Raw genomic sequence first — 24,960 nt, forward strand, 5'->3', positions numbered from 1 at the left:
TAAAATTTCTCCTCTTGAAATTTGGACCCATTTTTCAGCATTTCGACAGCTTGAACAGCTGCCCGTTATGCCTCTCCCTCTCACACCGGAGAGGTTTCACTTTAATTATCTACCTGGACGTCTCATTTCTGAGTAAAAACCTCCTTGGGTCGTCGCTGTAAATCTTCTCATTCCTTAAAGCGTAACTTAAATGACCGTCAGCTAATTTGAAGTTCGACCAAAGAAGGGATTCATAGCATTTAATTGTGTCTTAATGTGCAATTATCCAAGTTTCAATTAAGCAGATTAGCGCAGTAAATCACAAACAGCCTCTCAATGCATCACAGACACAGATTATAACGGGTTGATCGCACCGAACCTGAGTGAAACTGCTGGAGTTTAGACTAAGGATTGAAGCCTCCCTCCTCTGAGACCTGGAAACAGTGACAAAGCATGACCGCCTTTGCTGCAGATCAGCAGTTTGCCCTCATCTGGGTTTGTTCTGCACTGAAATCCTCTTACTCCCCGTGCAGGTCTGTGCTCTCGGTGGACAGGTTGATACGAGGGCTAGTTCACCCACGTTTCAGCTAAATGTGAAATATTAGCCCACCATGTACGGCGCTCGGGAGACTGATTCATCTGTAGGATTTGTAAAAGAAAATCCAGACGGTTTTTACCACCCCAGAGTTCTGCAGACAGGCTTATTTGTCTTTGAAAAGCATCTGAAAGCTGCTTCGCCTGACCAATACTGAACCGGAGAGCTCCTCCGTTTACAGTTTTACAGTCTGTTCACGTTTAATCATCCAGGGTTTGTTCCCATCTTATGACACGTGAATAACAGCAGCAGTTTGTAGGAGCTCAGACAACTTACAGACCACTTTAAAACTTCATGTATGATTGTACCAAGATTAGTGGTGTCAAACACGTGGCCCGATGGTGCCATTTTATCATAGTTTGAATGAAGCTTTCCACAAACTGTACCCGTGACCTCCGACCTCTGATCCAGTGTTTGTGGATCATTTGCTGGGTCAAAGTCTGAAATGGAGCTAAAACTTTTGGCGAAGTGATTCCTATAACTCACGAGATTAATAAATCTGAGTAGGGACTTTGGAGGTCAAAGCACTAAATCTGTGACACTTTATCGCCTCATTTCTGTTTAATAATGAGCCATAAATATGAGACTGTTGTTATTAGGAGCCATCAGAGGGATTTAAGACAGCTGGAAGAGTGAAAACTTTAATTATTTATGTCAGTAAGTCGATGTTTGATTCCCGTGATGAATGAGACTGAACACAGGTGAGAAAATATCCACATACTACTAGTACTACTACTACTACTACTGTGAATAGTACTAACAATGAGAAGAAGCTGGTGAAGCAGAACTTTATTCCTGAGGTGGAAGAGGAGGGACAGTTGAAGAATACGAAGATGATGAGAAGTTTGTGAAGAAGAAAAAGGAGGAGTAGGAGACTGAGAAGGAGAAGGAGCTAAGAAGGAGACAAGAGATGACTAGGAAAAGGAAGAGGAGGAGAAGTGGCTGGTGAAGAACTTTGATCCAGAAGAGGAAAAGAAGAATTAGGTGGAAAAGAAGGAAAGGAAGAAAGAACCAGGACGAGAAGACTAGGAGAATGTAAATAGAGGAGAAGAAAAGGAGGTGATGGAGGAGGAGAGTGAGAAGGTACATGGTTAAAGTTTCTTTACCACGTGGTGCGCAGTGTCTCCGTGCACGCGCCTGTGTGCGTGCGCAAGAAGGATAAAAGCGCGTTGGAGGCGCGCGGGAGGCGTCAGGCTCACCATGCCAGGCTGCCCGCTGCTGCTCCGTGTCCGCACCTCCGAGCTGGCGCGCCTCCGTCTGTCGGACTCCCGTGCGGAGTCTTACTGATCCGCGGACGATGCGGCTCCTCGCGCTCTCCTCTCTGCTCCTGCTGCTCCTAGGCTCAGGTATGGAGGCTGTTCGCTGGTGGGAGACAAACCGGGAGGCTCTCTGCTCCTTTTTCTAATGAGACTGATGTGGATTTACTCACATTAAACCTTTATTACTGTAGGAGGCTCAGTCTGCACGCGCGGACTGTGCGCTCCGGTGCGCATGAAACGATCCAGGTAAGTTTAGGCGGAGAGAGAGAGCAGAGTCAGGGGCCTCTCCAGGGTCTGGAAAGGAAGAGAAAAAGACGCAAAAACAGAAATTTTCATCAGAAATAAACACAGAGGATGTTTTTCAGCTGCACGTGCAGCTCTCATACGGATTTATAACGTGCAAAATGTCTGCACGACTCTTTAAACAGCGATTTTTGAAAATTTAATAACTCATTTAAAAGTATTAAAATAAAGTCCTGTTTAATAGAACAAAAGTTTCTGCCTAGAATATGCTTAAAGTACTCAGTATGTACAAAGGTACAGTCGTACATACGTGACATTACTATTGGCTCATTAATGTGTATATCACTTTAATGTGTTAAGTGGACAGGATTTAGTTTTAACTATAAAACTCAGCATCATATATATTCATATTTAAAACATGCAAATTACTAAATAAACAAAAAGTAAATAATAAAATAAAATAAATGAACGGAGTACAATGTGCAGTACAGTTATGATCAAGTTGTCCAGCAAAGAAGTTGTTAAAGGTACTTTTAGTAAAAACCTTCAACACAAATGTAATGAAAGCCTTTGCCACGAGGTGGCAGCATTTTAAAGATAAGTTACATTTTAGAAAAATGTTAAAACAGAAAATGTTCTTGTAATTTTCTGCCAGAACATTGTTTTTTATTCATGTATTTATTTTTATACACATCTCCATAAATAGTACATTTTAGTAAATTCAGTGCAAGGTTAAAAAAAAACTATAGTTTTTTTTTTCAAGATTACACATTGTACTGCTGTAATCTGAATATCTATGCCTTACAGCACATTCAATAGAACTTAAACAGATAATTATGTATCAAATTACTTAAAAGTTTTTATTTTTATTTAGATTTTATTTGATTATTTTGACTTATTTTGATTTCAGATTAATTTTTACCTTCTTAAGATTTTTTTTCATATTGCATTTTATTTTATTGAGTTCTACATCTTATTTTGCCAAAAATACCCTAAAATATGTTTGCTATGTTTAACTTAATGTTTACCTTCTCTAGCAAGTTTTAACAAATTTGTTTAAATAAAGTGTAGTTAAATAACATGTATATAGAAAACAAATGTATTTAATAAGTTAAAAAAAATTACACAAAAGAACAGATCACAAATGGGAAACAATAAAACAAAATAGATCAAAAGGAAAAAAAAGAAAACACAATTGGATAAAAAAGTGATTGCGATAAAGTTGTTCATCCCAACCATCATTAAATTCTTCTTAAAAATATTTATGTTTTGCTAATTTAAAGAGACCATTTCTGTTTTATGCTACCAAAATAAGGCTATGCATAAAAATACCCTGATTCTTGTCCAGAAGTTTAGTTAAAAGTAACGCTGTGCAGTTTTGACTCTGACACACTGCACCACCTTGTGGCTGATAGTGGTATTACTGGAGAGTACAGCCTGGCCTTTTTTCAAAATCATACAAACATCTCTGGAGCACATCATGGACATCACACCACAGCTGCTGTTTCTTCATATTTTTCTGCTAGTTTCAGTTAATTTTTAAACAAAGCACATTTAAACAGACTACATTTAAGCTGTGCTTCAGTGCAGTCCTTCAGTAAACGTGCTGGAGTACACTAGCACCGATCTTACTGTGCTGCACCTCTTGTGCAATCCCCACCAAAAAGCCAGAACATAGTAATCAGTTTTTCTTTTGGAGTTTCATATCTTAGTGGTTCGAAAATAAGAGGAAATGTTTAAATAGCATATTACTATGAATAGTATTAGGATGTGTTGTCTATTAGACAGACAGAGGTAGCATAATAACTATTTTACAGGATTAATGATGCATCACATTTTTTCCAATACACCATACTGAATGTTGGTCCAGCAACATCGAGTGCAAACATCAACCTTTGTTTCAAACTGACCTGAATTTCATGTGGAGGTGATGAGAGCTGGATCTACAGTGCACGCTTTCCATGCCTGAAGGCAGCGAGGAGCAAGACCAGGAGCAGGCTCATCATTTTTCCTGCATTCATGGGTTTGTGCACCGTGAATCCATCCCCTGGGGTCAGACTGTCATCGCATAGTTTTACAGTGAAACCCCGAGGTGTCGCACGGAGAAGGAAACCATGTGCACTGTGGAGCCACGTTGAAAACACAGGATTTGAAAAACACAGTGTTTGCTCGCCACCTGGACTCTTCCACTTTCAGAAAATGAAAAGTAAGCTTGAGGATCACTGTTCTGACACACTGAAGAAGCACCAGCACCCAGTATAGTTCGAGTAGAAGTACAAGAAGACAGAAAAACACTTGCTGAAAATGATCCAGAGGTGCCCGAGAGGTTGATTCAGAACAGGATAATACATTGTACATTGTCGTGTTTTTTATCTAAAACAAGGAGGAGAGGCAGCTTTTCCTTAGGGTTAGTCAGCAACATCAGCAGCCTTTCTAAAATAAAAAGTGCACAATAAGTCACCTGGTTTTTAGACTTTTTAAGAAGAAAAGGATCCTTCATGGTTACTACCCCACCTCCATGTCCACAGCACTAAAGGAGACGCATGCAGCTGCTGCCTGATACAAAAAAATCCTGTAACTCATAATTGACATTCTGAGATTAAAACTGCTGAAGAAGAAAAGACCTAGACTAGTGATGTCGTGGTGGTCTTTCATGCTTTTATTGTGTAGGGACAAATGCATGTGCACTTAAAAATGCCGAGCAAGACTTGTATATGGAAGCATGTGTACCCACACATTACATACATATGTATTTATACCTGTAAATGTTCACATGCATGGATATTTGCACAACAGCCAAATAAAATAAAAGAGAAGTGAGTACTTTTACATTTCAGAATATTTCTAGTATCAAATCATTCTCATTAAAGAGGTAGTTTATCTAAACCTGCGCTGCTGCTGCAACATGAATCTCCACTCCAGGAGTGGATTTCGTATTACGGCGGTGCTCCTCTGAACATCCAGTCCAGCCGGTGATCAGGGTTATTAGGATGCCATCTTCGAACAGGCAGGATCAAAGTGTGGCTGTCCGAGAAGATCCAAATGTAGGAGACACACTTTTATTGAGAAACAGGCAGCGTGGCAAACAGTCCAGATGTGGAACAGGCAACACAGCTGTTATTGCTTTGGGTGTTTTCTAGTTGTGTTTTGTTTAATTTTTATGTTTTTTTAATTCATTTTCAGTAGGTTTGCTTGTTTCAGTTTAGTTTTTAATGTTTTAAAATCTGTAGTTTATATTGTAAGGAACGCATGTGCTGGAGGCACAATAGAAGGAAAATAGAATAGAGTAGAATAACTTTATTGTCTCATTAATGAGAAAAGGCACAAATCAGTGAATTTATGATAAAAACAAAATAATGGGTGTCAGCCCACATTCATACTTATGCATTTATAGAACTATACAACTATAGAAATACATCCCACCATGTTATTATTCAGTATACTGATTTTTTGGGGGGCACAAATGACCCTTTATACACCTTTATGATAGCTAGAGGCGTCCTATAACCTCATCCTGAGAGCAGTAATTCAAGATTAAAGGAGGCTGTTCATGGTTATCAACAAAAGACCGGGCTTTTCTTAAGACAGTGTGGTGATACAGCTCATCCAATGAAGTTTATTGGAGACAGCAGGAACAGGTATTACATTAGAAATACAGCTTAATCACAGCTTGTAGACTCAAAGTATCAAACACATCCATCAAAGTCTGATCATATAAACTCTAAAAAGCGTTTTAACTCTATGAAATGAAAGTTTTCCCCTACTTGTAACTAATTGTTTTTCAACGTTCATAAATTTTCTTGGTCACCCCTGACTGCAGCAGGTGGCCGCCCCTCCCTGAGCCTGCATCTGCCAGAGCTTTTGTCCTTGGAAAAAGGGAGTTTTTCCTTCCCACTGTCGCTAAGTGGTCGCTTAAAAAGGGTTGTGTGATTGTTGGGGTTTTCTCTGCGTTATTGTAGCAACTTTACAATACAAAGCCCCTTGAGGCATCTTTCGTTGTGATTTGTCGCTGTATAAATAAAATTGAGCTGAAATTGAAAATCACCAAAGAGAGGAGATGAAACTGATAGAAAAAGACAAAAACATGAAATAATCCAAAACCATGACTCTTCTTTTTATAGAATTTTTTAAAAAAATAACCTGTAGTTAAAACACAACATGAGAGGAGCCTGAGGAACGAGCAGGGAGATGATCCATGAGTCAGTCAGCCACAGAGACATGAGGATCTATGTGTAGCCTATACACTTTTCCCATATGTTAATAATCCTGAGGTGTGGTGTTTTAGTGATGTGTAAGACTTGAAAGGTGCTGTGTGACTGATCCCCGTCTCTAGCGTGTGACTCGCTCTGTTAAAAATATATCTTCTCAGTTATGAAAAATAGATTCAGGTTAGCGTGCTCATGACCTGCACTGGATTTCTGCCGGAAATCTGTTTATCCTTCGCTCCCAGTAAATAAGCCCCCTGAAGGACACTCGGCGTAAACAAGTCAGCTTCACTGTGGAAATGGACAAATATGAGCTATCAAAGGGAGACATGATGAAATGTGCTGCTAAGATAAACGTACCAGCAGCAAGGCAGATAAATAATTGAGCATTATCTGTCACACAGATTTGAAACAGCGCGAGTAAAAGGCAGAATATTTAACAAAGTAAAACTCGACTCCACTTTGAGGTGAAACTTTCATGATAAAGCTGGAGGAAAAAACAGTGTCGAGGACCTTGTTGGGGTGAGTTATCGTGAATGAGGGGGTTTCTGTGTGTGTTTCAGGGCTGGCTCTGCAGATCCAGTGTTACCAGTGTGAGATGACGCACGACTGCTCCACGCCAGAGTTCATCGTCAACTGCACCGTGAACGTGCAGGACATGTGCCAGAAGGAGGTCCTGGTGAAGGAGGACGGTAGGTCATGACCTTGGTGTAGCGGATTGGATCTGCGTGGTTATGTGGAGCTTTACAGTAAAACTTTAATAGAATCCCAAACTCAAATATATAAACTAAGAATTCAGAGCGCACAACTGTTCCCCGTGTCTCCAGGCAGGATTAGCGTGTTTGTGTTGGTGGGCGCTTAGGCAGTTATATTTCCTCAGCCGGAGGAAATCTTGTAAACAAAAGGCCGTTTTGAAGTGACGCCAAAGAAACAGTTTGTATTTCTGGCATGTTTTAAGGCTCCTCTCTTTATGCAAAGACAAGAGAAAGACAGCTCTCCAGGCGCCACCGCCGTCAGCTGAAATCAAACTGATCTGAGGTCAGCGAGGACAGGGCCCTCGCCACACTACGACTATCATTAGAGGATGAAATACTTAGCTGCGGGGCAGCTTTCATGGATATAAACTGTGCCATTTTCATGTGAGAGAGAGATGTTTTGCATACACAGACAGCTGTGTCCTTTGTGTGAGATCAGACTTTTCTACACCTCATATCCTGCGAATTATAATCCAACAGAGCCTGACAGATAAACCGCCAGATCTGACGCTTCGGACGATATCAGCTCCCTGCAGATACACTGCTAGCAGTGTGCTGGCCTGTAAGTAATTGAGGTCGTGTGAAAGAAAGAAGAGTTTTATGGACTTGGAGGGGAAATAAGGAAAGAGCTGGAGCGAAGTGGAAAAAGGGAAGAGGGAACAGGAAGTGATCAGCACTGGAGTCTAAAAACACAAGAGGGTGAACAGGGCGCTGTAGGCTAGAACAGGTTAAACCAACTGTTTCAGTTCTAGAAAAGCTGATCAGTTAGCTCAATAAACTCGGAGTATGTTCATCCTGAGTTTATAATGACCACCAATTTAATCCAGTGGACTAACGAGACCAAAGAATCTGAACGATCATGTTTATCTTAACAAAACCGGAGAAAGGAGTGCACTCATCCACTCAGTCATCATTTACCCAATGGAAACTTCCCTTTATAGACAATAATCATGAAGTAGGACCAAAATGTATTCAGCTGAAGCATCTCAGGGATGAAAATGATGATAAAAAGATGAATAAAGGTGTATTGGGGGGCAATCGTGGCTCAAGAGTTGGTAGTTTGTCTTGTAATCGGAAGGTTGCTGGTTCGAGCCCCGGCTCAGACCGTCTCGGTCGTTGTGTCCTTGGGCAAGACACTTCACCCGCTGCCTACTGGTGGTAGTCAGTGGGCCCGGTGGCGCCAGTGTCCGGCAGCCTCGCCTCTGTCAATGCGCCCCAGGGCAGCTGTGGCTATAATGTAGCTTGCCATCACCAGCGTGTGAATGTGTGTGTGACTGAATGTAGTGTAAAGCGCTTTGGAGTCCATAGGGACTAAGTAAAGCGCTATACAAATACAGGCCATTTACCAAGTAACACTGCTGGAAGAAATAACATGATCCTGAGACTTACATGGCACAGATTCAACAAGGTGCTGGAAACATTTCTAAGATTTTGATCTATGTTGACATGATAACATCACACAGTTACTGCAAATCCATGATGTGACTTTCCTGTTACACCATGTTCAAGAAACCAGTTTAAGATGATCTGAGGTGTGTTATCATGCTGGAAGCAGCCATCAGAAGATGGGAACAGTGTAGTCATGAAGGGATGGACACGGTCAGTAGCAACACTCAAGGAGGCTGTGGTGTTTAAACAATGCTCAGCAGGTGCTAAGAGACAAAGTGTGCTGAGAAAACATCCTCAATCAAAGAAACTCTTCTGCACACCCTGAATGTAATAAGTAGTTATTTGAGTTGCCGTTGCCTTCCTACCAGCTCAAAACTGGTCATTCTGATCATGTCTACATACACGTTAACTTGCTGCCACGTGATTGGCTTATTAGAAATTGGTGTGGTGTTAGAAATGAGCAGGTGTCCCTAATAAAGTTTTATGTGAGTGATAGTTTAAAAATAAAAAAACCATTATGCAGTGCAGCCACAGTCCATCGTTTATATCCAGCTTGTGGTTTCAGTGTTTGAAGTTCAGTGACATAGAGACCCACAGTATCTGTGGTCTGCGGTTTCAGGTGCTGGTTGGACATGGCGGCTTGGATTCTCTCCCCCTTATTCAACATGTTTTGCAGCTGCTTTCTTTTCAGAGTTGTGCATTTGCATCGCTTTTGTTCGGCTCACATTATTCGGAATAAAGAATGTGCAACCTTGTTATGAAGGTTTCAATGTCATTTAAAAAGCGAGCTGACACTCGGCTTTGGCCGTGTTCAGTAAAGGCTATTCAGACTTGAAGTTAGCAGGAACGCACAGAAAATCCCACAAAAACCCTGCAGTGTTTACATGCCTATCTACTAGTGAGAGCACGGGCACTAAAGGTCGCTCTCCCTGAGGTGTCCTTCATTTTAATACCCAGTGGAAATTGGAGGCGTGCATGCATGCGGGCGGGTGGTGTTGTTACTCCCTCTCTCTCTCTCTCTCTACAGCTGATGAGCAAACTCAATAAGTTCCTGTCTTTGGAAATGTGGATCCTAATTCAAAGGGCGAGCTCGCTGCACTGTGGTGTCGACAGTTCTTTAATAAGAAAATTTCTGCATGAATGCTCATGTACGTCCCGGCTTTTATCTCGCAGTGTTATCATTAATGCTGCTCTGCGAGTACAAGGAGAGCTCGGGAATCCGACTGACCGCACCTTATCGCTGTTTGCAGTGCAATAGATGGATTCACAATAGCAACGGCACCTCCGAGCGACGTGTACAAGTGATAAGAATGGAAATTTGTGCAGCTGTATGATTCTTACACAGTACACTTGCTGTGAGATTTCCGCCACAAGTGTGCGACTTTGCATGCTCCTCAGTGCAGATGTAGGAGCACATCCTCGGCTGGGGCTTGAAGATCAGTGCTTCTGTATCTGGAGGGCGTTAAACAATCATCTGCTTTCTTAAAGGCAGATTAGAAAGGAAGGAAATTTTCAGGCCTGAAGAACAATTTTACACCCCCTTCAGAGGCACAGTCTAGAGCCAAAATCTGCTTTTTTTGTTCACCATGATTTTTCTGTAACCAGCATTCATTGTGATGGCAATGATCATAGATTCTGAAAAATGTTCCAGGTTAATGTTTGACCTGGACCTAATAGAACAAGCATCAATGTTTAAACTTCTTTTTTTTTCTTTTTTTCTGCCTGTCCCGTTTGGCTCTTTTGCCATCAGAATTGTTGTCTAAAGGCAAAGAAAGATGCCCAACGGATTTACTTTACCAAATTGACCATCCCAGCCTTGCCGTAACGGTCCATTTGATTCACCTTTTATTGTTCATTTTATTTTCACTTACTGAATACGGGACAGACTTGACTGGGGGAAAGAAGGGGAGAAAGAAAGAAGGAAAGGGAAACAGCTGAGAAGAGGGACGGGGGAGAAGGGCAAAAAACATAAACCAACAGAACGGGCAGAAAAAAAAATGCATCTATCAATCACCTGGGTCACCTGCTGAGAAAGAAAAAAGAAAACAAGCAGAAGAGAACAAGAGTAATAGAATAAACAACATCACAATGATATATGGGAATATGACAGTAAATACTAAATATTAAACATTATTGTGCAGCACATAAGATCAACAGAACACAGTGTGCTTTGAGGTAGGAGCCAAAAAGGGTGTAGTTTGTGGGTGTGATCACCCGTGTGTACACCTGTGAGCATGGACGCGCTTGTTTTTTTTTAAAGGTTCCTTCATGTAATGATCTGCTAGAGGGTGTGAGAGGCCCCCAGAACACAAGAGACCAAGGAAGACCAACAGAGGGGCAGCCGCGCCACTGTCCCAGAAAGAGCTGAGGAGAGTCCCAGATGAGGGCTCACTCAGCAGCTGCGGAGCAGAAGCCAGGGGGAGTTGCAGTGACGCGCCCGTGAGCTCCGCCGGCAGCCAGCCGTGCCTGAGTGACCGAGCCCCAGGCCGAGAGGCCGGGGGCACCCCACCTCCGAAGTGGCCCGAGCGAGCCCCAGGCTCCAGGCCCCGATAAGCGGCCGCCAAGGAGTGAGCCGGTGTGTACCTGGACGTCCATCCCCGGACACAAAGAACCACCAACACACCAATGTCTGAGGGAGTCCGCCATTGGCAGGGGAAGTGGTGGTAGGGGGAGATAGGCCTCCAAACCTTGGAGGGCCTGAGATGTCCCCAGAGAGGTGGCGCCTGACACCCAACCTGACATATAGACACAGACATACAGGCACACACAGATACAAACATCCATTCCCACCCTCATGCTCTCATATACACTTACTCCACACTCAACCAACGTGGAGACAGACATAAAGAGACGCTGTACACACGATCACACTCCCCAAGCGTACTCTACAAACCGGGTCTAGGTACCCTTGCCCCTGGAGGGGGGAACTGCACCCAGACCCAGGTGGTGTTACCCTTTTCCCTGCGGTGGGGGGAGGCAGACCGCCCCAACTCCGCAGCAGCAGGAAGGCCCCACACTCCAGACCGCAGTCGGACGGCCAACTCCTCCTCCTAGCCCCCCCGCTCCAGCAGGTCGCAGAGAATGGGGGTTTAAACTTCTTTCTGATAATTCATTGGACAAAGCTTGAAAAAGTGCATTCTGGGTAAACTTTTAGGGCTCATTTTGCCATGTGAGATATCAGCTGCTCCTTTGTGCCTACATTTAGATACCATACTTGTGTTTGTCTGACAGCCTCACGCCGTTATACTCCAGTAATTTATCTCAATTTTAACTCTCACCTGATGCCTGCCTTTTGTTTTCCATCATAAACCAATGAAAAGCTAGTTCATGAAAAGGGAAGGACCCCCCACCCGATGAACAGCCCTAAACTATCCCTGTTAAAGCACCAGCAGTCAACAAAACCACATGCAGAGCAAACATCTTTTCCTATGATGGCAGTTTTTTCTGCTGGGCAGCATGAAACAAGCTCTGCTTCCCGTCTTCTATTACTATAATCATCTTTCTCCTTTGATTATGTCTTGAGAAAACATAAAAGGCTGTGCTTTTAGCTTGGAGACGGATGTTTATCGCCCGTGTATTTAAAAAAGGAGATGATTGTCACGCTCCAGTGGGCCACCTTTCATTTCAGAGCTTTCTCCTTTAATGGAGGGGAGTCGATTTACTGTAATAAATGATATGAAAGTGGTCACCCTGCTACTCCTCAGAGGCAGTCTCAAAGAGACGGTAGATTAGTGTAATGGCACACAAACTCATACCAAAGAAAGTTTGCCATTAAAGTATTTTTGCTGGTGATAGTGATAAAGTATTATAATAATATAATTAAAGGTTTTGATGTGGAAATGTCACAACAAAAGAAAGTGAAAATACTTCCTTGGAGCTCACTGCCTGCAGGTGGCGCTATAGGGTTTGAGTGTGATGTGTGTAGGGTGACGGGACACCCTGGAGGTCCAACCCTCAGCTGCTGAGGTTAGCTACTGGTATGTGAAACTTCACCGCTCTGGCAGGGAAGCAGCCCAAACTGGTACGTTGACTGATACCAGGTAGATATACTCAGACTTACCTCAACACACAGCTCGGGCTCTGAAACAGTGTCCTGGAAAAAGCTGGAGCTGCCCTTGATGAGAGGAGGCTGGGGTGGGTCTCCTACTATCCCCTTGGTTCGCTGCCAGTATGTTTACGTTTTTCTTGGTGAATGATAAGGTTGCTTCTTTGGATTTGGTAACAAGTCCTGACTGTTGTTTGCACTTGTTTGCAAAGCAGCAGTCAGGAGCACCCAGTCTTCTTGGAGTTCCTGGTTGTTGTGCTAGAGGATGCCTCATCTGCAACTCCATTGTCGTGCTGGATAACTTCAATGCAATGACAGAGAGACCTGGAGGAACGTGAGTGGGAGATCTTCAATTTCCACCTTCAAGCAGAACTCCAACAGCATTCTGAGGAAGGCTTGAGACACTGATTCCAAATGGAGCGTCTCATTAATCCCACTGGCACTCCTTCCATGGAGGAAGCAGGGGACAAGGGGGAGGTGTGTCACCCATCATTTTGCAGCAAGGTCTTACACTGGTGAGACTGCCATTCAGAGTTGGACTTGCTGATTTTTTTTAGTAAGGGGAGAATAATTTTTAGCCAAAGTATGAAAAAGGGTCATCTAAATTATCTCAAATTTGGCACTGCAGTTACTCAGGTAATCAGCAACACTTTTGCCAAATTTGAAGCTGACTGTATCAATGAATGGACAGATGTTACTGGTAACATTTTGCTTTAAAATATTAATTACACCTTTCAGTAACTAAAATTAGCTATTCAGTTGATTTGCCATTATTTGAGGTTCAGAGAAAGGATTGATTTCTGGCTATCTTGAATAATAATAAGTATCACGACTATTAAAAGGTACCCAGCGACTTTTCTCTTTGTAAGTTAATCCAGCTGTAGTGATCAAGACAAGAAAAACAGCACGCTTTTTACTAAGGAAACAAATGAAAACGTGCAGTTCAGCTGGGCAACATTATTGCTTAAAACTGTCTTCAAAAACATGTTTAACAGCCCATAGATGATGATCACTGCTGCGCGCTTTAGTCTTGCCATCACACTAAGCATGTAAAATCTTCACAGAGGCAGCTGACTAAATGAAGCAGCGATGGCAAGACGAATAAGCGCAATTATTCCCCCTCGGATTCCTCTGAAAATCAAACGACAGTGGCTGATGTGTGGCAGTGCAGCACGTTAGGCAGTTGATGAAGGCAGATAACTAACATGTCACCGGCTGAGCACAAAATCATCTTGTTTTTTTTTATTGTTGTTGTGGAGGTTTGATTTCACCACCTGAAGCTGCGGTGTCTCATCTCTGAACAGGTTTTTGAGTTTTATGTGCACAGGTTCAAAAGTAACCACCAAAAAAGAAATTCACTGACAGTATTTGAGTCTGAGCAATTCCTGGATTTCCTGTTTTTGTTCTTTAAAAGAGATACAATTCTGTCCAAAAGTCAAAAGTTTCTTAGGAGAATCACTTTCAGATACTGTTGATTGTAGATAGGTCTTTAGGCCTATCTACAATCTTTCTTTTGTCCTCCACTTCTTCAGCTTCCTCAGATTTTGTAAGGACACAGCACACCATGACAATATGTGCCACATTTTGGGGTAATAACTCTTTGTAAATCCTCTTCATTTTGCAAATATACTATTTTGTGTCTGTCAAACTCTATTATCTTAGGCATTTTTCACATATTCAACTAAATAAACTGGAACAAGTAACATGTTTTTGCAACAGGTTGAGAGTAACAAAATCCCTAAAGATACAATTTAAAATGGGTTCAAACACAACACTGGTTCATCCCTTTAGTTAAATACCTTTTTTATGCTTCAATGATTCAGAGGTAATCTTTCAAGCATCTGCCCCAACAAATACCACTCACACGAATTAAACATGAAAACACAAGATCTTAAAAAGTAAACTGAATCAAGCAAACTCAAAACTAAACTGACATCAAAATGAAATAAAAGTTATTTAATTAATGGAAAAATGTAAAAGTATTATAACCCTAGAGCCCCGATGACTCAGAGCTGTAACACCAGACTAATTCCTGTCAATGGGCCGGTTCAGATTATGTAACGACGGCTGATGACCCCAACCCAGCCACCGCTCATCTCGACAAAGAGACCGCAGAGCATCATGGAGCAAGATGGAGACAATGGCGGCTTCACCCGTGTCTGCCTGATTTCACTGCTTATCTAAATTAGCTTCGGCTATTCAGAAAAGTTAATTTACTGTATCAGAGAAAATGAAATGAGACTGTGGTTACTCTCGGAAGTTTACATTCATTCTGTTAAATCGAGGGAGCGAGGCTGCTGAAGTTTGTCAGGGTGAGGTTTTGTGAACCATTATTTAAAGGACTTTAAAATGTATTATTATTTCTAAAAGGAAAAATTACAGGTCATACATTTTTGCACACTGTGTGGTTACTTGTGTAGCTCATGAATTTGGATGTTTTATCACAGAGCAAACTGAGCAGGCTGCAGTGATCCTGAATGGTAAACAGCATTTGACCACATGTGATGTGGAATTCTTTAACAGCAGGGAATGAACACCGACCAGCACAATGTGTGTGACGCCGGTGCCTGGAGAAAACAAAAAAGCATTTGCATCTGTATTGTGACTGTGTCTACTCTTTCAGCCATATTGACATTCATTGTCCGCTTCATGTAGTCAAATGTGTAAGGCTGTGTATATATAACTTTGGACACAGCCAGCCGAGCTCGTTCATGACATTTGGACTTCACGTTTTGAAGCCTCAGGACTTGTTAATGGTCAGTGTGCTGGTTGTTGTTGGGTAACAACTGTGTGTCAGCCAGCCAAGTAGTAAAAATGGGACACTAACTTCTTTGTAACAAGGAAAAATCAGTGGTTCCATTGAATATTATTTAGTTAAAAAAAAAAAAAATTGCTGTTGATGAGAAACTGGTCGTCCAGAGGTTGAGCATGCGAAAGAAAAGCAGTTGCACATCTTGCTTCGCCGGAGGCAACTTATCTCCAGAGCATCGCAGACCGACTTAGCCTTCTGCTATTACTCATAGACAGGTTCCCAAAGGTTTGCAGACAACTGCAAACAACTGGAATCAGTGTGTGAGTGGTTGCAAACTAATATAATGACGAACAGTACTTGTAGCAGCTATCTGTGTTGGTGACATTTTCAATAGGGGACTCAACACCAATTGGTTAGTATCTAATACACTCAAATATAAAAGGCTGCTGAGTGCCTCATTCTGCAGTTTAATCATCAACCTGTGGAGGAACTTCTGAATTTCAAGTCTGTGGTTTGACTCTAAATGTAATTAGTTATTAGACTGAATTGAATTTCTGTTTACTCAAAGTATGCAGATACTACCACAGTTCAGCAATGTACCGAATCACAGCACAGGATTATCACAAACAGACTGCATGTACCTGCCAACCTGATTCAATAGCAGACTGATTCCACCTTACTCCTGTTTTGCTGTCTTGGCACACAAAAGATGCTTTGAAGATAGCAGCTAACTGCTCTGGTCCCACATCTTTGTTCGTATGGCGTTGCTAGCAAATTGCTGCCGTTGCGCATATATTAAATGGAGATGATTTTCATAGGTTGTTTTAAGGTCACATCTTGAAGTATCTTTGGGCAAAATGTGGAACCACAAGTTACCCCAGATGTATTTATCAGTGCATGGAAAAGTGCTTAGACATAGATAAAAGCATTATGGAAGTACTAGATCCACTTGTAATCCACTGTATATGGATGGACCACTAATGTCAAGGTTGTAAGTCATACAAAATGCTCACTTTCTCTAGACTTCATCTTCTTCTACTCGACTTCTGCACACCTTTGAATTAGGTAATTACTTGATTCTACATCCTTCACCAAAAATATCTGTTGTGAAATTCCACCGTCCCCGCTGACCATTTATCTCGATGACATCTTTACTTCAGCTCGTATAACATCCGCTATCTCATTTCACTGCCTCGTCTGGTTTGATTTAAATGGACAATAAACTCTATAGAGCAGACTCACATCACTCTGTCTCCAGTAAGGAACTGTTATTTTGCACATGTCAAGGTCACTGGCAAAAAACCCCAAAACAAAAGCATTAGCGTTGATCCTGTTCTGTGCTTCTTTAAAGTGTCAGTGAATCGCTCTTTTTTTTGGTTAAAAAGTCATTTAGAGGAGTAGCTGAAGGGTTTCCAGACACTTATTGGATGGCTCGGTCCTCCCTGTGCAGCCAAGCATGCTGATTCTCATTAGACTTCTTCTCTCTTCATCCTTTCACCCTTTTTGCCATAAATTAACTCAACAGCATAATTTAGATTGAAGTGCTGAATCTTTGGATCCCCACGCACAAATTAAACGAAATCCCACCCAGGCGCTTCAGATGTGATGGAGTGTTTACCTGATGTGCCGCGTGAGCTTCATTATGCTGATATCTGCTCCTGAAATGTGGCACATCAATGCATATATTCTCGACGCTTAAAGCTACTACATACAGAGTGTAATCAATACTCAATACTCAATTACAGAGCATGATGTCTATAAAGGACTTGTTCAGAATTTCAACTAGAAGAGCCCCCCTGACTGTGTGTGAGCTCAAGGTAATCGATAAAACATTATATTATATATATTATATATTAGTTATAGGTTAGTGGGCAGTTTTGCAATTAAACAAGAAACCTCTGTGATCTATAATAGACTCTGACTGCTGCTCTTCAACTTTTTTATTCATTAACATGTTTAAAAATAAGGAACATAAAAAAATTTGGTGTACAGCTGCATTGCTGCACTGAATCAGCTCATCAACAGCAACTCGTTATCTCACAGTACAATCCAGGGGTATCTTATAGCTACAATTTAAATGTATAACATGTTAGGAGATCTCCCACTCTCTTGATTTCTGGTTTCATAGTAGGCTGAGGGAAACTTCTATTTACAAATAATTACAGACTGCTAACATGTTGCTGTCATTTTGAATGAATCTTTGTGAATGAGCACAATTTGCTGACTCAATTTGACTCAACTGGCTGCCAGATGGTTGTTTTCCTGTTATAATCCTATTGAACACAAAGGTTGCTCAGTGCAAATGTATTATTTAAATGTAAATTTCTAACTATGTAGGCAGCAACATGTGACTGTCACTGGTTTATCACAGTTAATTGCTGTATTATTACATATAAATTTAATGTAATTGCCAACTTGACCCAATATGATCTGTTAGCTGACTGCTCATCTTATGGCACCGTTTATGGCAGGTTTCATTGACAGTGTTCATGTGCTTGACAAAAAAAATATTTTTTGTAGCCAAAAAATAAATAAGTTAAGTGAGATAACTTCATCTTATCAGGTTCAAAAATGCAACTGCCCAGTGACGTTGTCTCAGCATTCAGTTTGCATTAGCCAAGAAGCTAGATAACGTAATTAAAAAATCGCTAGCAAATTAATATGAGTAACCTAGATTGGGCTAAAAGCAAATCTAAATGGATAACATATTTATCATATTCTTAAATTAAATAAAGAAAATATTTTCCATTTTTTCCCAGAAGACAGTGTTGGTAATTACAACATTTCCCCAACATTTTAAAGCTATGATATCATAACAACATGATTGGTCAGTAGCAATGTCATGGACCTTAACTCAACCTAAAAGTGTTTTGTACTCTATGGGACATTTTACCATAGACTACAATAGGATCAGATGTCTTTTTGCACATGTATCACCCACTTTCACATTGGCTGCACAAGATCTGCTCTTCCTCCTGAGCTACAGCCACCCCAATTTTTTATTTTTAATTTCCATTTATCACGCTTTATAAATGCTGATACTGACATATCAGCAAATTGCTAATATTGGCTGATTACACTGTCTCACTGATAAATCAGCTTTGCAAAATGGCTTTCCTTAAATGGGGTTTCTAGCTGTCCTCATTGAACATGTCTAATTCTGGCTCCACGCTATGTTCATTGCAAGCCAAACTTTATGCACCATGGATCTATTAAATTTTGTTAGGCCATTAAGCCTGATGTATGTAGACTATAACACGGGTGGGGGCCCAGATTACAAAATAAAAGTAACAAAGAAAATAAAGCAGCAAGAATGGCCCCATCAACATCAAGATACTTAATGTGAGTGACAGATCGTCTTTATTGAACTTTAAATGAGAAAGTTAAAAAGCTCCAGAGACGAGAAAAAAATCAGTCAAAATCTGACAGGGTGTGAAAAAATAATAAAACCTGAAGCCAGATTAATGAAAAACTGTGAGTGACATGTACAAAAAAAAAGGGTTGAACTAATGATTGCACACAGGAGGGTGGTGACTGGTCTGGAGTTTAAATAAAGCTTCTAGATGAAGGTATGAATGAAGATGAAGGAGCTGAAGAGGAGTTGAGGCTAGCACACCAATAAAAAACCTGTGACTGAAATGGGAAAAACCATCACATTTGTTTTCTTTGTCAGTAATATCCCACTTTTATTAACGCTCATTTTCCCCTGACTGAACATGTTACCCACTGTTTCCATCTTCAAATTACTGCTCAAAATATTAAAATAAAAAAAGACATATTGACTCTGTTCCTCAGGTCCAAGCATCAAAAAACGACTCATCTTTCTAACATGCTGCTGTTCCTTGTCCGTTAGCTTATTTATTTTTTGGCAGATACACGCACCCAAAAACTACTCAGTCACCATTCTTGGCCTTGCCAGGTTTTTATCAGCACTATTCATATTTAGCATGGCTTGAAGCTGCATTTTTAAATAGCATTAGAAACATACTAGACCAGGCATGATGTAGGAGCTTAAAGCAGGGGGGGGGGGGGGGGGTGTGTATAAAGTTGCAGTGAGATCAGATCGTAGAACGGGACATGCTCTTGAAGTGTTTCTGAGGTTACAAACAGTCTTTTTTTTATTTTTAAACAAAAAAAATTCTGAGTTTGTTTTAAAAAATATATCCGTCCACTAGTGATGGGATTTCCGGCTCTTTTTAGAGATCCGGCTCTTTCGGTTCGGCTCACTAAAAACTCTTTTGGCTCCGAACCAGCTCTTCAGGTTGTTTTGTTGCTTTAATTAATTTATTATTAACAATAATATAAAATTATGCACAAAAGGAATTACTAACGTAAAAAAAAGTAGTTTTATTTGTATATGTTTATATATAAATACATGCGGTGGCCCCTAGAGACAAAACACGTACAAACTCCAAAACACATTTCTAGCATGAACTGAACTTCCAAAGCAGAGCTACTAGATCACTTAAATTACACAATTGAAAGCATGTGTGTATTGTTTGTGTATTTATACACAGGCACTCATATATATTCAAATAATTTAAAAAAAAGTTCATTTACCTGTTACTACAACACACCAAATCCGGTCGTTGGTACTTGCTGGCTTGTGTAGCCACTAGGTAACAAAAGCTCAACACTGCGCCCAGCATCCTGGAGCACTTCTGTTGTCTTTTGTACGTGTTTTGGAGTTTGTACGTGTTTTGGAGTTTGTACGTGCTTCAGAGTTCGTACGTGATTTGAAGTTTGTATGTGCTTTGTCTGTAGGGGCCACTGTACTTTCGCTCTCTCTCCCTCTGGCTCTGTTCCTGTGCTACTCAGTGTAACTACCGCCCCTCCCCCCTCTGCCCAGCATAAAGCACAAGGCTCAGGTGCGAAGTGAAGCGAAAAAAAAAGTGCGAGAGAGAGAGAGAGAGAGGGTGAGAGAAAGAAAAAAAAAAAAACACGTGACGGCTCGCGATAAGGAGCCGGCTCGCGTCGTTCACGTGAAAGAGTCGGCTCTAAGAGCCATTTCGTTCGCGAACGACCCATCACTACCGTCCACATCCAAGTCTTGTCAAGACCATCTTAAAGCAGCAGGTGGCGATGTAACTCCAACCGTGAAGAAATGTTGACCATTCAAAAGTCCTTGTCCACACTTTAACACTGAATCCAAGTTTTCCAAACTCTTAACTCTGGCAGAAGTTTTCCAAAAGGTCAGTTTTCAGGGATCCAAAACATCAAAAACAAACAGCCAAAACGCATAATAAAAGCTATAGTTACCAAAATAGTCGTGTACGTGTAGACGCATCCTGACATTAAGAATTCCAAACCCAAGTTATAAAGACAGCTTTGAAGATTATCCTGAACTCACCATGTCCAGTAGTTCAGAAAAAATCTATGCCTTTAACCTGTCATATTGAACGTCATTTAAGGGACACAGTACATGTATTGATTTCGTTGGTCAACAATTTGAGATCCCAGTTGTAATAGTCATTGCACCTTACTTTCACACCTTAGCTGTAGAACTAAATCCTCATGCTGATGATTTATAATCAAACTGGTAATTTGTTAGCCAAAATATGTGAATAAGTAACAACGCCCACAAAATATTTAGCAGTGCTTGCAGAAGGGTTCCCGATGTCCAGTGTATAAAAAATTGAAGGATGCACAATTTAAATGAGCAAATCCAGACCCTTTTCTTTCCAAGATCCTTTAGATCAGCGGTCCCCAACCCCCGGGCCTCGGACCGGTACCGGTCTGTGAGTCGTTTGGTACCGGGCCGCGAGAGTTGAGGCTCAGGTGTGAAATGTATAGTTTTCAGGGCTTTTATCGGTTTTCAGCGTTATTTTGTTATTGTTTTTATCGTTTACTCGGTTTTCCTTGGTCTTTTCACGTGTGTTATGAATAAATTTTCTTTTTTTTTCGGTACCGGTACTAGTCTTATTTTGTTGTATTTATCCGCGACACCTTAAAGGCCGGTCCATGAAAATATTGTCGGGCATAAACCGGTCCGTGGAGCAAAAAAGGTTGGGGACCGCTGCTTTAGATGATGTCCTGAGCGTTGTCAAAAATGTCTTTAGCTTTATCGGAATCTATTGAATTGTGTGTTAAACCAACGGGCTCAACCCCTGGGCCATGGACGGGGAGTTGTTTGGTACGGGGCTGCAAGAGTTGAGGCTCGTGTGTTCATGGTTTTCAGGGTTTTTATCGTTAACTCGGTTTCCCTGGGTCTTTTTCCGTGTTGTAGTTGTGTGTCTTATTTTGAAAGAAATATTTACGTGTTACTATAACATTTTAGGGTATTTTAGCGACACCTTAAAGGCCGGTGCGTTAAAATTATTGTCTGACATTAAACCGGTCCGTGGCGGAAAAAAGGTTGGGGACTGCTGTGTTAAACTATATGTCTGTGATATTTAAGGACTTTATCATTCTTCCTTCCATATTTGGTGGTGGCTCCAATAAAATTTAAATTTAGGTGGCCATTAAGTTGCATACTGGACATATGTTGAACTTGACCATGTATAAATACAAATGGAGAATGTAACATTTCATTCTCATGATGATGATGATGACATAAATATAACATAAAAATATTAAAAGATCTGGGATCTATGAAATATTTTCTTTAAACATGCAAATGTTAGTAATTGCTATTTGGGAATGTTCGTGTAGAGATTGTCAGTTTTCCATTTCCCTTGTCGCACAGTGTTATTCCAGGTTTGTTATTCCTGGTTTTTAACACTCCAGCAGCTAAAATTCAAAATGTAAACAGGGCTTCAGTCAGATTTTAATCTGCAGGCTTTGTGAGAGGATGAGACCTTTCCCTCCAGAGCTCTGTAACATTTCACACTGTGTTTCCCCTGGATTAGTCTGCACCTTCGGGGACCTCCACTGATATTTGCAGTGTAGAAAACATGGAAGGATGCACAATTTAAATGAGCGTACAGATCTTTGGGTGTTACTACACCTGCATCAGTTTCACTTGGGTGGAGAGAGGAGTGAAATATTACAGGGGTTACTGGAAGTTCATGGTCTGATTTCTAAATTTCTTTAAAAGAAAATGTCACTAAAATGTTAAAGCCTCCCCCAAGTAATCTCATAAACGCCTCTGACTTGTTCTGGATAAATAAATAACGTGTCCGTGTATACAGCGAAAGAATATGTGGAAAAAATTACCCTCTTTTATTCCCCTTGGCTTTTATTGCAATGTGGATTATTTTGTTTTTATAACTTCATATAAAACTGTGCCTGAAATGCTTTTCAGAAGAACTTTAAACATCGAATGCAGTCACTTGAAATGTCTGTAAATATAGTTTTAAAGATATTTTATTATACTGGATCTATTTATTGTGAACTGGACACTGCCTCAAGGTCGAAAACGTTCTCTCATAAAGTTCTCCTTCACAAAACAAATGAACAAGCTTGGATGGAACTCTTTACAGTCTGATACAATACAATCTAATAATTCAATGTGCTTCATTAATTTTGATTGTTAAATGTATTTAATGCTTTCACTGTCAGTATGTGAACATATTGTACAACACGTTCTCTTAGAGCAGGTTGTGAGATAGTCACTGTTGATTTGTCTTTCTTCTATTTTTGTGTGTTCATGGATGCAATTTTTTAACTGTGCAAAGTTTTTATCTTTTAAAGCACAAAAATTCAAAATTTATACCCATGAGGAGTTGGTGGTGGAGCAAATATTTTTTAAATTATCACTAAAAACTACTTTGGGAGATGTACGCACACAAAACAACTTGGATTTGGAAATTTTGAAAAAAAAAGTCTGCTTTGCTAGGTTTGAAAAACGATTGTAGTAGTTGCCACTTCTGTTTAAAGACTTTCTGTGGTTTGGTTTTCATGATCCAACCAACTACAATCTGTCTTTTCTGGCTGGCTAACATTTTCCTCAGACAAACTGTAAGACAGCCACAGACACATAAGCTGTCTCACTTGGCAAAATACTGTGCCGAGTGCTTTTTTTAAACTTATCTCATCAGTTTTAAATTATTTTGTATGCTTACATTATGATCTAATGGTCAACAGATTCACATAACCTAGCTAAGTTAAAGCGAGAGAGTCAAACAAATAGTCTGATCAGGATCGGAGGCTAAACTGCTGCCAAAATCCTGAGAACAAATTAAAGTGCGTTAGCTGGCCAAATTATTTCATTAGCTAATGTGTGCTATGATATTAACGATATGTGATATTTAGCTACTGTGTAATGCTAACATTTCATCTCCAAAATGTTGGTCAGGGAATGACATCTTCTTACTAATTCCATATTATTGACCACACAAAACAGTTCTCTATACATTTCACCCTTAGACCTCTAGTTTATGTTTTAGATTTGCTGCATGCAAACAGTATATATATCTTCATAATCAGATTTTCCTATACAATAATTTAAACACCTCATCAACGCTGCTGGTTGCTGGCTTTTCTATATCAGTCGCTGGTTACTGATTCAAGTGAAAACAGATGTTAAAAGGAAAAAGTACAGGCAGTAATTTATTAATTTTTGTTCACAATTGCAGTTACTTACACACTTGAAGGTGTTTTTCAAAGACGCACAGGACAGCTAAGTGTAATGACTTGGCTACGTTAAGAGTTGTTTGTAAAAGAGGTGTTGTAATCATGTTTTCCTTCAAGTAGATGAAAGAACAAATTCCCAGTTACCCATCTCCATCGCAAGCTTTAATCCTCTCATTACGAGCCTAATGCATCCATTTATGTCCTCATTTCAGGTGTGCACTACCGAAAGTCCTGTGCCTCATCTGGAGCTTGTCTTATCGCCTCTTCTGGTTACCAGCAGTTCTGCACCGGGAAGCTCAACTCGGTCTGCATCAGCTGCTGTAACACACCGCTGTGTAACGGACCACGCCAGAAGAAGCGACCCCAGCCATCTGCTGCCATCACTCTTAACACGCCACGGCTTCCTGTGCTTTCCTTCAACATCATCATCCTACTTTCCTCTATCCTGTGCTGACAGAACTTTCCTAAGATGTGCGTTGAAACAAACTGAAACTGTACAAGCTCTGCCCTACATGCTTTGAAATGTATACAAGAGAAGGCTTTTTACAGCATTTGTTCTTGAGTCCCGGCTTTCTGTTGCAACAAAAACGACACAATAGTGAACAAAGTTATCGCCATGTGTCATGTCGTGAATATGGGTAAGATGTGGTGGATAAAACGGCTTCCAGCAGAGGGTTCATGAACGTCTGCAAGGTGGAAAAAGGCAAACAGCAAAGATAGCATGTGTAATTTCCAGAATAAATCTCTTATTTCTGCTCTATGCTCTATGAATAGGAAAAAACAAGTTTTGCAGTGTATTCACCAACTGAAACAAAACATGTATGACATCTCCCAAATGAACATGACTTATTTAACCTCTTGGCATCTACCATGTTGTTAACAAACCACTTAGAGGTGCGATTAGAATTGGGTTGGAGAAGAGGCTGTTACCTTTAAAATCAGTTCTTTTTATGGGGTTTTTGCCTTTATGTTCTGTTAATTTGGTATAATTTGAACTAAACAGGTTCTGATTCCACATAAAGTTCACTAGTGACCTTTTGGCATTGAGAGGCTATTGGTAAATTAAATGATAAACAAATATAAAATAATAGGAAAACATTTTTTTAATTTTAACAACCATTTCAGCCTCTTAGCAGGTGTTTTACAGTGTTTGGCCAAACAGAAATTTGATAAACACCTTTGAAGAAGGCACAAATTTGCTGTGGCATCATTTCAATTAACAGT

At 40.6% G+C, this 24,960-nt stretch overlaps 1 protein-coding gene across 1 annotated transcript; it reads left to right on the forward strand.

Moving 5' to 3' along the window:
* The first annotated feature begins 1,740 nt into the window (after nt 1-1,740).
* Nucleotides 1,741-24,931, forward strand: LOC145420930 (ly6/PLAUR domain-containing protein 1-like). Its single transcript, XM_080290356.1, has 3 exons — nt 1,741-1,920; nt 6,845-6,973; nt 23,949-24,931. Exons 1-3 carry the CDS (start codon nt 1,872-1,874, stop codon nt 24,188-24,190), a joined length of 420 nt encoding a protein of 139 aa, XP_080146482.1. The 5' UTR covers nt 1,741-1,871; the 3' UTR covers nt 24,191-24,931.
* The last annotated feature ends 29 nt before the right edge of the window (nt 24,932-24,960 follow it).

Source organism: Astatotilapia calliptera, chromosome 16, assembly GCF_964374335.1.
Source record: "Astatotilapia calliptera chromosome 16, fAstCal68.1, whole genome shotgun sequence".
NCBI classification, from domain to species: Eukaryota; Metazoa; Chordata; class Actinopteri; order Cichliformes; family Cichlidae; genus Astatotilapia; species Astatotilapia calliptera.

Coding starts and splice junctions, on each gene's coding strand:
- LOC145420930 (XM_080290356.1), top strand. CDS start 1,872: ATGCGGCTCCTCGCGCTCTCCTCTCTGCTCCTGCTGCTCCTAGGCTCA. Junction 1,921..6,844: donor CCTGCTGCTCCTAGGCTCAG/GTATGGAGGCTG, acceptor TGTGTGTTTCAG/GGCTGGCTCTGCAGATCCAG. Junction 6,974..23,948: donor GGTCCTGGTGAAGGAGGACG/GTAGGTCATGAC, acceptor TCCTCATTTCAG/GTGTGCACTACCGAAAGTCC.